Here is a 14,220-nt window from a genome sequence, read left to right as displayed (position 1 = left end):
AAGTCTGTTTTTTGTGGGATATATATGGGGCATTCCACGCCAAATCGGACACTTTTCAAATTTGCGTTTTCGATTTTCTTTATAATTTTTTTTCTTGTAGTACTTGTGGTGGAAAGTTTTCGCGATTTTTTTCAGATTTTTTTTACAAGCCGTTTAAGAGTTATGAATTTTTGAGAAACCGTGTTTTCCTAAATCACGTTTTCTTTAAATGCTCATAAATCCGTTGATTTTCTACCGATTTGGACCCTCTTTTTTTTAGGTTCTTCGATTTTAAACATACTTTTAATAAAAGGAATGGGCGAGAAGATGCCATTAATATTAGTATCTGATTTTCGAGTTGAAAGCAGAAAATTTGCTTTTTCTCAAAAGACGTATCGATTGATTTTCTCCATTTTTTTTTTGTAAAAAAATATGGCCAATTTATCGATTTTTAAGACTAACCACATAATGGGCGAATGACGCGAACTAAATTTTGGTAAATTCTAATTTTTAATTCTTATTTTTCCAAGATTAATAATATCAGAAAAGAAAATTCTTATACTTCGGAGGTTCTATCAGTAATGATTTGACACCTTATGATTATATTAATTACCTTGAAGAGTAATAGCGAAAAAGATATTGACCTACATATAAACAGTTATTAAAGTTTTTTATTTAATATCTAATTTTGTATACAAGCTTTTTGATTATTTACACGCTTAAAAATGTTGAAGACATAAGAATCAATAGACGAAGAAAAATATTTAAATCTCAAACGTCCATTTCCTTCTGGACTAACATAATGAAACTTTTGCGTCCTTTCTATAGTTTTAGCTTTATTATATCTAAACTCTAACAGTTCTTTAACTGAAATGTAATCATTTTTAGATAAGAATTTACACTCTATATTTGGAAAACGGTTTTCTTTGACCGCCCAGTCATATAATTGTTGTGGTGTTGATATTTGTTTATCCGGTGCAAGTTGCAGACTTGTTCGTGCTGCTATCCTTTTCAATGTTCCCCCGATACCATCGCAAGGACCTTTGCCATGGGCTGTGGCGAAATAATGCCATTCAGCATTTAATCCAAAATCATCCTTGTGATAATAAAGGTTTACAAAATTTTTGAAATTTTTAAATTGTTGAGGGGCTCCATCGGAGAAGTAAATAATTTTCTTGACATTGCTGGACAATCTTGTGATGTAATTAGTGGTGATTCTTGTAAATTCATGTACAGCTATTGCATCATGAACCAAACAATCAGATATAATTACCATGCTCTTATGAATTAGTTCGGTATTTTTTTTATAATAGATTACAACTGGAAAAATTGTTGCCTGACAATTATTCCAATGAAATCCAGAAGCAGCGTTTTGAATCACAAAAGCATAATTCTCCGCGAAATCGCAAATAACAATAAACTCATTGATATCCAAAGAGTCTTTCAGTGTTTTTAAATAACTGGATTGTTTTTTTGCAATGTAATTGTGTAATAGAAGATCTGTTATGCGTACACAAAACTCATCGACAAAATCAATCGTACATTTCACAAACGTTTCTAAACTGGTTCGAGGCTTCGAAATCCAATACTTATATGTTATTTCATCTATGCTATTTTCATCAAGTACAGCTAATAACATATTTTTTAAAGCGTGTGTACCTGGACATTTTGTACATTTAAGAAAATAGCATTCAAAATTTGGATCCGGACAAACAATCATTTTAAGACAATCGCTATATTGTTCTAAAGGTTCTGCCATGTGTTTTGTGAGAACTGCCATATTACATCCTGCGATAAAAAAGATCATATAGTAATTTTTTAAAGGTATCTGATTAATGAATTAGTTACCTAACATCATTAGCTTCACATTCTGATGGATAGAACAAACGCAAATAGTATGTGTACCACTAGAACCAGCGAGCACACAATGCTGAGGTCCCAATGATGCAAACTTAGAAAAACCAATCTGACAATTAGAATATCGTATTTTAAAAAGCTGGTAAAGTTCTTTTAAATTGCAAAGAATAAGTCGTTTTTGAATGTGTTCACGTTTTCCATTTTCATTTCGGATAGAAACATAATCTTTTATTCCTGGCATATTTATACTAATCTCATCATCTGCATAAAATTCAGATACCTTTGACTTGATGTAATTTGGTAATACTCGACCTAAATAAAAATTTATACTCATTACTATTAAAAAAAATATCAATAAATATTTCTCCAATTGAAGACTTTAATAACCTAATTTCTTGTTTGGTGTTGAAAGAATGCCGCTTTCTTTTTGAAGATGTTTTGCTAAAGATGCCATGTATTTTGTACAGCCCATTGTATGGCATACTTTTCTTAAGCTCCATGTTTCAGGTAAAAGTGTAAGTATTCGAATTTTATCAGATCGTATCGTATCATTGTCATTAAATTTAATTTTTAATTCTTCGATCATTTTCAAAAAATTATTAGAATTAATTTCACTATCAGGCCCTTCTAATAATTGCAGAGACTTATATAAACTCTCTGTGTGTGTGATTTACTTTAGAAACTTTGCTATTTAAGTAGGTCCGATTATTTAAATTCTCTTTAGCAATTGGGGACTCGTTTAATAAGCCAAATGCTTCATTTACCACTTCAAAAGTTACATCTATGCTTAACTGGGACATATCACTGGTATATTTTACTGCTTGACTGGTACCTACACATGGAGAGAAATTCAAGACTAACAATGATTTAGAGCATGGAATAATTCTATTTGAACATAACCTTATTCATCTTACTAGGCAGATCTTGTGACGAAGCATATTCTTGAATATTAGCATTGTCTGAATGATTGTTAACTTTATTTGACAAGTCTAATGATTTTCTGCAGGTTGTGCATAGATAATCAGATATATTTAAATTATTAATTCTTCGATGGTTAATAGAAGGTCGTCGAAGTCCATGTTTGACTCTATGATTTGGCAGTTGGAAGGGATTACAACATAAATTATACTTTCAAAAATTTTACATTTCACAATTGTTGATAATAAAATCTATGCAAATATTGATATAGATTAATCAGAAGAGATATTGGCACGTTTAACAAATCCAACCAGATCTATGAAGAGTTCTTAGAATTCTCACTCAGGATTCAAGGATGATAATTTAAAAAATTAAAACATCAGCGGCAGAATCCATCATAACCTAGTGACAGTGATGCAACTGGTTATAAAAAATACAAAATTCCCTAGATTCGAATTAAAAGATAATGGTATTAATTGAATGGGTCCAGAGGATAAAATTATGCTTTCCGATATTTTTGGTCTTGAAAATACACAAATGGCACGGTCGTATAATTGTATTCAGAATGAATAAAATGTTTGGAAAGTTAGTACTATTATCACAACTATTCCTTACCGTCCTGTTATTAGAGTATTAACTTTCAAAACATTTCTCCAATCTAAGATAACTGTGGGAGCGGGTCTAAAAATGAACAAATTAAAAACATACAGTTTGCATCATTCGCCCATTATGAGGCTAGTCTTAAAAATCGTTAAATTGGCCACATTTTTTTACAAAAAAAAATGGAGAAAATCAATCGATACGTCTTTTGAGAAAAAACAAATTTTCAACTTTCAACTCGAAAATCAGATACTAATATTAATGGCATCTTCTCGCCCATTCCTTTTATTAAAAGTATGTTTAAAATCGAAGAACCTAAAAAAAAGAGGGTCCAAATCGGTAGAAAATTAACGGATTTATGAGCATTTAAAGAAAACGTGATTTAGGAAAACACGGTTTCTCAAAAATTCATAACTCTTAAACGGCATGTAAAAAAAATCTGAAAAAATTCACGAAAACTTTTTACCACAAGTACTACAAGAAAAAAAATTATAAAGAAAATCGAAAACGCAAATTTGAAAAGTGTCCGATTTGGCGTGGAATGCCCCATATAGATATATATATATATATATATATATCATTCTCATCGATCTTCGATTATTCCAGCTATTTCCTGCATATTTCCAAAACAATCTGCTATTTAGGAAACAATAATAATATTCACTAACATATATAACAGAAAGACTAAGACTGAATTAAATCTAAATATTAATTGTTAAATGTTATTTACTTTCTAATTTGTCCATCGTAATCCATTATATCTGATTTAAATAACCTGAGTAAGCTTGAAGTATATGCTGGTATATAACTGCGTATATAAATATATAAAAATATCTACATTCAATTTTTAAACATACGTACAAACCAAGTTATGGCAAATTTAAATGATGAAAGAAGATATATTTATTAATACAACCTTCTAACCTCATTAAAATTATAAGTCACAAAAGATCAATGTATGTTTAATTCTTGTTTCTGCATACCTTTATATGTGTAATCTGTTCGATCTGCCATTCGTTCATCTGCTTTCTGCATTTTGCTAACACAATCTGTAATTTTAAAAACACATACTATAATAATAATATTGATAAATACATTTAATATTAAAACTGAGTAAATAAAAATCAGATATTGAAAAATGTTATTTATCTTTTAATTTGTTCTTCAAGATGCATTGAAACTAACCTAAATAATCTGCGTATTAAGGGTTATAGACTATACCACAACTATTTTCCTTGTTTTGGCATCATTTTGTTACCAATTACTTTATTAATTGGAATGTGATGAGCGTTTATAAACGCATGGTTTTCTATTAGTCACTCTATTTCCTGTAACCTATAAAACAAAGAAACCACAAAGTACCATTGCTCAAATATTTAAATATTTGTTCTAACAAACAATACTTATCTAATTGATTTCTGAATCACTGCCATATAATTGATGCATCCAAATTTTAACTATGAATTCACGTGAAAACTCACGTGCGAATCATACTAACAAAACGAACACTTCGATGGATACTACATATACGTCGCGCCTGCGTTGCGGCCATATTGGAATCAGTTTCACACCTATAGCACCAACACATTCGAAAGAGCAAAAGTAAAGGACAGAAGATAACGCTTAAACGTGTAAGAGTGAGAGGTCCGATGGAGACACCAAAATCTTGGTCGGGAAGAGAAGAAACGTTAAATGAAATGACTTGAGCTATTAGTGGAACGTAATCGTGAGATCTCAGCATTGAGTGAACCAATTTACACATTTGTAGTCTCATTCGAAAGCTTATAATCGATTTATATAATGAAAGTTTCATCAAAATTTTCATTAAATGTACCGATCGGAAAATATATCCATCGGAAAAATCGTGAGTCCAAACTTGGCGTAAAAGTAGGTAGTGTCGCGCGGCTCTTTAAATTACTTGCCGCGTAACACTACCGTGTTACTTGATATTTATTGATTTATATTTCAATATAGAATATATATTTCATATATTACATTACCGTTTATGCATTTTAGATTATACGGAAAGCTGGTAATATGACATCAATTTCCGGAGCTGATTATGCCGTTTATTATGAATATAAGAAATCTTCTGTCTCTTCAACAGCAAACAAGCATTCACTTTTTACAAAATTCAAATCATAAATTATACAGTAACGCAAGCTTACATTAAATTATTTCTACCGTAGTAATGTTTAGATTTAAGATTAATAAATTCATAGATGGATAAGAATACACTATTGACATTATGATTCTCCGAGATTCTTTGTAAGTTAATGAAAAATTTAATATTAAAAGCAAAACTTTTTATGATTATTTATTGTTTCATTGAAAAAGTATTTTAAAATTCAAGTATTTTCTCCATTTATACCAATACAGTAACATTAAGGTAATGGATATAGTTCTGGTAGAATCTAGATGATACATGATGCATTCATGCCATCAACACTTTCTAATAATAAATTTCTTTATTTTTGACGGATATTTTTCGTAATATGCAGTAATGACTTAGTATGTGTATGTACTACAACCTAACACTTTTACTTTATTGTTACTGTGTTGATGTGCAAATAACATGGCAGTATAAAGTACCTGGAGAGAGCAATTTCATTAATATCTTTTTATTTATTCTATATGCAATTATTAAATTCAATCAAACTTTTATAAACTTCTTGTGCTAATTTGAATGTGCAATATTTTCCATAACGTATTTTTATATAAATTATTGTTTTTTTCTTTTTAATTTATTTAAAGTATTATACATTAAATACCTTAATAGGTTTTATATAATAACGGTAATAGCCCATTATAGATTACACTACATTCTAATGAGTTCAATAGACAGGTTGCATCAGTTTGCATTTGGTAAATATTCCTGTTTCCCGCCATTCACCAATCATCTACATTCACTCCGTATTATTAATTTATCTTGGTTCACGATATTCTAGATTAACAATATGACATATATATAATAATATATATAGCTACATTTCTACAGGTACTAAAATGGTAGCCAGTCTTCTTTTCTCTCACCTTTTACCTGGCAACCCCGTAAACTTATGCTCTCTCCAGGTACTTTGTACCTCCATGGGGATTATAGTTAAGAAAAATATGTATTTTTATCAGATTGTCATGAGTGGCCATTTTAGGTACATTTAATAAAATTTCTACTAATTCTCATTAAGTTTTAAATATTTATTTTTGCTATAACAGTGATTTGTACTCATTGTTAATCTATTCGTTGTAGTTCTCCTGAAGCCCAATAAGGTTAAAAAATTTTGTTATAAGAATTTCATACTGAACTATACAGGGTGTAACGAAACGACCGCCTTTTCTCGTAACTGGAGGTTCGTGATGACAACTGGAGTACTTGTGTAAACTTTCGTTCGAATCGGTCAAGGGGTTTAAAAGTTATTTCCATTTAAAAATCACCCTTTTTCGGTCCTTTTCGAACGATTTTAACTACACAATGGAAAGTGGAGAAAGTGAAAAAACAATTGATGAATACCCTGCTAGAATGTAAAAATTATCGATCGCGCGCACGATAATACATTTGCTATTTATTTCTATAATCTGACTATTAGATTTTAGAAATAAACAGCAAAATCCTTTTCAATACAATTTCAATTCAATTCAGTACAAGTATCATTGACTGAATTGATGGAAAGAGCGAGAGGACGCAATGAAAAGGAAAATAGCAGAAGCTAAGATGTCGTGCGAGTGCACTAACAATTTAATAAGCAATGCATAAGGTCATTCTCTCTCTACTAACGAAGCTAAAGAGAATGATTTAAAATCAATGCATTGATGATAAAGAAAATTAAACTTACCCATTTCACGTTCTCCAAGTTCCTTTACATCGTAGTTTTTGAAAATGCTTCAGACTGGCTCCTCGATGATTTTCACAAAGCACTACCACTGATTTTGTCTTCAATCACTCGAGAATTTAAAGAAATAAGTATTAACCTATGTTTTCTCACAACACTGGTTAATTTGACACTTTTGAACTGTTTGAAGTAGGCTGAAGAGAGAGAAACAGAGAGAAAGAATAATCAATAATTATTTTCGACCACTCTTTATCAGCCTTCTTCACTTTGCTAACTGCTCTTCTCTCTACCCCGCTACAACTATTTCATCGTAGAAGCGTGTGTGTGCGTACAAAGATAAATGTTAAAGCAATAATTCTCCTTGAAACGATTTTCAACTTGGAAAATTTTTATGTTTTACTTTCGGCTTTTTCTGAAATGAAAAACAAGATTTTACCATTAAATTTAAATGTTTATTTAAAAAATACAACGATTTATAAAATACAATAAGTTAAAAAACATTCATAAAATAAAATACATATTTGGCAGATATCGTGGCAGTTTATTATTATAGTGGGACAAATTAAGCAGCAGGTGTGAGAAATTATACAAAACGCTACGCAAAGCTACGACGTTTAACGACAAAGTAATCGCACGATTAATTCAGCGATTTAAAGACACGGGATCATGCCTCGTCGCTAATGAAGGTGGAAGACCGAGGACAACACGCACTTCAAGAAGGGAAGAAGAAATATTAGAAATATTCGAAGAGCATCCTGAAAAAAGTACGCGTAGCGTAGCAAGACAGCTTGGTGTAGATCACATGTCTGTACACCGAGTATTGAAGGAAGATTCGCAACATCCGTACAAGATCTGCCGCGTACAAGAGTTGCGGCCTACGGATTATGCAAAACGAGTTACGTTTTGCCAGTGGCTACTCGAAAGGGAGAGTCAAAAGCCAGGATTCAGCAGAAGAATTCTATTCTCAGATGAGAGCAAATTCGACCATGAAGGAGTCTTCAATACCAGGAACAATCATTGTTGGAGCAGAGTGAATCTCTATGCAACACAACCTAGGGCATTCCAGAAATGGTTTAGCTTAAATTTGTGGAGAGGACTTTAATAATCCGATCGGTTGGCTGGAGAAATTTATCATAAATTCCTCAAGAATGAGCTCCCAGAGATTTTAGAGAGGTGCCATTGGACATCAGAAGAGGCACGTGGTTTCAGAAAGATGAAACTGGACCACATTATCAGAGTCATGAGAGCAACCCTTCACGACTTTCCACGCAGATGAATTGGGTGACTGGACTTATGGAGTGGCCCCCACAATCACCAGATCTTGATCTGCTTGATTTCTTCTTGTGAGGCTATTTGCAGAATTCCCTCTACGACGACTTTGTTGATGACTTGGATGATTGGCAATTCGCTTGAATGTAGCCCTGCTTGGTAATTCCGAAGAAGCTGTAGATTCCATGGCCAACTTATCAAAAAAAGCGGGCCATGTCTTCAAGTAAATGTCAGCTGTAAAAAGTTTTATAGTTATTTATAAAAGTAAATGAATACAAATGTTAAAATAGCATAAATTTAACGAATACATACAGCAAATGCTCGAAATTTTGACCATTTACTTGAATACATAGCCTCGCTCTTCTTAATAAGTTGGACTGCATGGAGTCCAGCATTTCCTCGGAAATTTCCGCGAGGGCTATGTCCAAGCGTGCCGCCAAATCGTCCTGGTCATCAACTATGCCGCCTGTGTAGACGGAATTCTTCAAGTAGCCCCACAAGAAGAAATCAAGCGGATTTAGATCCGGTGATCTTGGGGGCCACTCCACAGGTCCTCGTCGTCCAATCCATCTGCGTGGAAAGATGTCGTGAAGGGTTGCTCTCACAACTCTGTGATAATGTGGTCCAGCTCCATCTTGCTGAAACCACATGCCTCTTCTAATTTCCAATGGCACCTCTTCTAAAATCTCTGGTAACTCATTCCTAAGGAAATTATCATAAATTACCCCAGTCAACCGATCGGGAATTACAACAGGACCTATCTGCAAAAATAGATACATTATTAGTAACTTGTTTGAAAACAAAATAATATCCGTGAAATTTATTATCTTACCACATAGTTCCCTATAATTCCTCCCCATAAATTTATGCTCCATTTTCTCTGGAATGCCCTAGGTTGTGTTGCATAGGGATTCACTCTGCTCCAACAATGATTGTTCCTGGTATTGAAGACTCCTTCATGGTCGAATTTGCTCTCATCTGAGAATAGAATTCTTCTGCTGAATCCTGGCTCTTGACTCTCCCTTTCGAGTAGCCACTGGCAAAACGTAACTCGTTTTGCATAATCCGTAGGCCGCAACTCTTGTACGCGGCAGATCTTGTACGGATGTTGCGAATCTTCCTTCAATACTCGGTGTACAGACATGTGATCTACACCAAGGTGTCTTGCTACGCTACGCGTACTTTTTTCAGGATGCTCTTCGAATATTTCTAATATTTCTTCTTCCCTTCTTGAAGTGCGTGTTGTCCTCGGTCTTCCACCTTCATTAGCGACGAGGCATGATCCCGTGTCTTTAAATCGCTGAATTAATCGTGCGATTACTTTGCTGTCAGGATGCCGTCTTTCTGGGTAGCGTTCTGCATAATTTCTCACTGCTGCTGCTCTGTTTGCTCCACTACAATAATAAACTTCCACGATATCTGCCATTTCGCGGGGTGTGTAGCTCATTATTTTTATCGCCTAATCTCGTCGAGCTCTTTAATGCGACTGACATTATTTAGTAACTAGGCAACGATGATACTAGAATTGGTACTATTACAACTAAAAAATACTTAGTATCCAAATAAATTAGCGTATGTAGTTCATGTATGTAATCCCCCTCTACCAGACTGTTTGATCGAACTCCGGCAAAATTTTAAATCATTGCTAAGTAAACGGTGGACTGCGTTTTCAAATGTTTAATGCTTAAAATTTTACAAGTAAAAAATCGATAAAACGGAAAATATCATTTAAAACATTTATTTTTGTACGCACACACACGCTTCTACGATGAAATAGTTGTAGCGGGGTAGAGAGAAGAGCAGTTAGCAAAGTGAAGAAGGCTGATAAAGAGTGGTCGAAAATAATTATTGATTATTCTTTCTCTCTGTGTCTCTCTCTTCAGCCTACTTCAAACAGTTCAAAAGTGTCAAATTAACCAGTGTTGTGAGAAAACATAGGTTAATACTTATTTCTTTAAATTCTCGAGTGATTGAAGACAAAATCAGTGGTAGTGCTTTGTGCAAATCATCGAGGTGCCAGTCTGAAGCATTTTCAAAAACTTCGATGTAAAGGAACTTGGAGAACGTGAAATGGGTAAGTTTAATTTTCTTTATCATCAATGCATTGATTTTAAATCATTCTCTTTAGCTTCGTTAGTAGAGAGAGAATGACCTCATGCATTGCTTATTAAATTATTAGTGCACTCGCACGACATCTTAGCTTCTGCTATTTTCCTTTTCATTGCGTCCTCTCGCTCTTTCCATCAATTCAGTCAATGATACTTGTACTGAATTGAATTGAAATTGTATTGAAAAGGATTTTGCTGTTTATTTCTAAAATCTAATAGTCATATTATAGAAATAAATAGCAAATGTATTATCGTGCGCGCGATCGATAATTTTTACATTCTAGCAGGGTATTCATCAATTGTTTTTTCACTTTCTCCACTTTCCATTGTGTAGTTAAAATCGTTCGAAAAGGACCGAAAAAGGGTGATTTTTAAATGGAAATAACTTTTAAACCCCTTGACCGATTCGAACGAAATTTTACACAAGTACTCGAGTTGTCATCACGAACCTCCAGTTACGAGAAAAGGCGGTCGTTTCGTTACACCCTGTATAGCTCAATGCAATTTTAGCATTTAATCTATTTCTGTGAAAAAGATTAATTAGGTAAATCAATTGAACACTTTATTGTCATGCAAGATAAGTTTATGTAAAAATAAATTTACATAATTTACCATGAGAGCTTCAATTAATTTTAAGTTTGCTCTTTATACAGGGTGTAACCAGCCAAAGACCGAAAGATTTTGACCAGAGATTCTTGAGGCTATACTAAGTAGAAAAGTCCTATATTATAAGATCCGCAAAAGCATGATTGCTGAGATAAATCAGTTTGAAAGCGAGCAATCAGGGCTTTGATCGAACGGAAGAATTACTTTACTGTCGCTTTCGTTGACACCTCCCTTTCGAAAAACAAAAGAAGCTCGTACCTCTCCGCCGCTCCGTAATGCCGTACATGTACACACACACGCCCGCAACTACGCCGATTATTAATATTACCTCCTAACGTTCTACAATCCTGATCCAAGCACCGTATGAAATTTATTTTTCGCCTAATATTAACAGAATCCCTGTGATGTAATTATTAATACTAAAATGCTAAACAAGTTAGTCAGATTCCAGCTGCAACAGCTTAGAAGATGACATAATCCTAATAAAAAATGTACAATTCCGCCGCGGAATGTCCAATGAAGTAAAGAAGACTTACATTTCCTTCATATGAAAAGCAATTTTTATCTACAGGGAAAGTTTTCCAATTCTGTCTTCGTTCGTCTGTCGCGTCAAGTAATGTTTCGTCGCTTTGTCTTGTCAGTCGTCACGTCAGTCATGTCAAATCGTCGTCGTCGTCCTTAGTCTATTATTTTAAAAGCTGTTCAAAATGTCTCCCCCCTGCTTCGATACAAGCTCGCGCTCGTCGCAGCAGTTCTGTCCATACGTTGTCCAGCGTACGTTCGTCTATGTTAGCAACCGCCACTTTTAAACGCTCGAGCGCTACTTCCAGCGAGCCAGGCTCCGTCACATAAACTTCATTTTTTAGGTGACCCCAAAAAAAGAAGTCCAGTGGTGTCAGATCTGGAGAGCGAGGGGGCCACCTCACAGGTCCTCGGTAAGCGATCCATCGATTTGGAAAATAATTTTCCAAAATCGCAGAAACTGGCCGAGTATTATGAGGTGGGGCACCGTCCTGCTGAAACCACATTTTGGTCCGCAGGTCTAGCGGTACATCCTCAAGTAACTCAGGCAAATCTTCCGTGAGTAATCTCGCATATAACTCCCCATTCATTTTCTCTGGAAGGACGAACGGCCCGATCACATGAGTCCCTATTAACCCGGCCCAAACATTCAATTTCCACCTATGCTGGTAGTTTACCACACGTACGAAGTGTGGATTTTCCTCGGCGTAAGTGTGAGAGTTATGAAAATTGAATGTTCCGGCACGAGTAAATAGGGATTCATCCGTGAATAAAATTCGGCGATGAAAACCAGGATTGACTTCTGATTGTGTCAGAAGCCAACGACAAAAATTAACGCGTTGTGCGAAATCACCTTCCAACAGATCCTGAACGGGTGTGTGATGGTACGGATACAAATTCGCAGCCTTGAGAATTCGATGTACCGTCATATGCGAGATTTTAACTTCTCGAGCTATGCGGCGAGTGCTTGTTGTCGGGTCAGCTTCTACTAGATTCAGTACTTTTTCCGTCACACGTCTGTCACGTAAGTTGTGTCCACCTTTCTCCTGTCTTGGCAAAACATTACCCGTTTCTAAAACTCTACGATATGTGTCTGTAAACGTCGTACTGATTGGGTGTCGTCTATTTGGGTACCTTTCCCTGTAGATTCTCGCCGCCTCTGTCGCCACACCTCGAGCTTCTCCCAGGATGTACACCATTTGGCCGTATTCCTCATTCGTGAAATTCGGCATTTTTGACACAAAATTTGGCCACTAATTATATCCCGTGATATGCAGTTCACTTGCACTCTATCCGAAAGATGCGAAAGACTGATTGTTTATTACTATGACACGATTCGGAAGAAAAAACCTAAAGATACTTCATCTGTTTATTTTGAAAACATGTGAGTGGGTAAAATGCCGGATTTCACCAATGAAGAGTACGCAGAGATGATGCTGATGCTTTGAAAAGCTTGACGGGAGGCGGCGAAAATTTACAGGCAAAAGGTATCTAAATCGCAGAAATGTTGTCTAGTATTTTAGTATTAATAATTACATCACAGGGATTCTGTTAATATTAGGCGAAAAATAAATTTCATACGGTGCTTGGATCAGGATTGTAGAACGTTAGGAGGTAAGATTAATAATCGGCGTAGTTGCGGGCGTGTGTGTGTACATGTACGGCATTACGGAGCGGCGGAGAGGTACGAGCTTCTTTTGTTTTTCGAAAGGGAGGTGTCAACGAAAGCGACAGTAAAGTAATTCTTCCGTTCGATCAAAGCCCTGATTGCTCGCTTTCAAACTGATTTATCTCAGCAATCATGCTTTTGCGGATCTTATAATATAGGACTTTTCTACTTAGTATAGCCTCAAGAATCTCTGGTCAAAATCTTTCGGTCTTTGGCTGGTTACACCCTGTATAATTTAGCTTTATTCTCCAAGTTTGTCTGAATAATATCAAAAAATGCATAATTAAACTGTTTAAAATGTTACATTAATTTTATAATAATTTACACTATCACTCATTTTAATTAGGTTCATCAAAGTGTTGTGTTTTAACATCTGCTTCTCCTCCATATTGTATAATGTCGACTGTTGTAAGTTTAATATCTGCTATACATTCCTCCTCTTTGACATTTAATCGATAAAAACGAACTAGGCTGTAATCCTCAAACAGCCTAACAAAAGCTTCTGTCAACTTCAAAAAATATTTTACATTTCAAGATTCATTGCTCATATCTGCAAATAAACAATATGGATTAGGCTCTAAGTAACCATATATTTTTCTTGCATTCTTTGATAATAAATCTACCTTGCTTTAAATTCTTACATGAGGTATTTTAAGATTTATCATAACACTAAGATCAGCCATAGTGCCAGATAAAAACACAGTTCCATCATAAATAGATTATCTTTTAAAAATACACCACATATATGAAAATTTAGATTTTGCAGCATGTTAATCGGTTGGCGTATGACTGTCATTTGTGTGTACAGTTCAATTTTACCTGGACTATCAAAGATCCTGTAGCCATTATCTACATCTCCTAATAT

The 14,220-nt window shown here is 34.5% G+C and overlaps 2 protein-coding genes and 1 pseudogene across 2 annotated transcripts; all 3 read right to left on the bottom strand.

The window, feature by feature from the left end:
- Positions 1-212: 212 nt before the first annotated feature.
- LOC136783668 (uncharacterized) lies at positions 213-5,116 on the bottom strand. The gene is made up of 16 exons (XM_066743918.1): positions 4,885-5,116; positions 4,450-4,463; positions 4,338-4,403; positions 4,085-4,188; positions 3,370-3,435; positions 3,157-3,276; positions 3,066-3,070; positions 2,981-3,005; positions 2,751-2,923; positions 2,525-2,668; positions 2,224-2,412; positions 1,828-2,148; positions 695-1,767; positions 593-623; positions 442-495; positions 213-325 (listed from the first exon to the last, which is right to left on the bottom strand). Exons 1-16 carry the CDS (start codon positions 5,114-5,116, stop codon positions 213-215), a joined length of 2,730 nt encoding a protein of 909 aa, XP_066600015.1.
- A 6,734-nt stretch (positions 5,117-11,850) lies between these two features.
- On the bottom strand, positions 11,851-12,918 carry LOC136783667 (histone-lysine N-methyltransferase SETMAR-like). The gene has a single exon (XM_066743917.1). The coding sequence runs from the start codon at positions 12,916-12,918 to the stop codon at positions 11,851-11,853; it is 1,068 nt and encodes a 355-aa protein (XP_066600014.1).
- Positions 12,919-13,693: 775 nt separating this feature from the next.
- LOC136783666 (GPN-loop GTPase 3-like) overlaps positions 13,694-14,220 on the bottom strand; it is a 1,280-nt pseudogene continuing 753 nt past the window's right edge.

The sequence above is a fragment of the Prorops nasuta genome, unplaced genomic scaffold (assembly GCF_024137725.1).
Source record: "Prorops nasuta isolate Cenicafe-Biocafe unplaced genomic scaffold, Cenicafe_Pnas_1.2 PNAS00034, whole genome shotgun sequence".
In the NCBI taxonomy this organism is placed as follows: Eukaryota; Metazoa; Arthropoda; class Insecta; order Hymenoptera; family Bethylidae; genus Prorops; species Prorops nasuta.
This window is presented reverse-complemented; position numbering and strand designations above follow the sequence as displayed.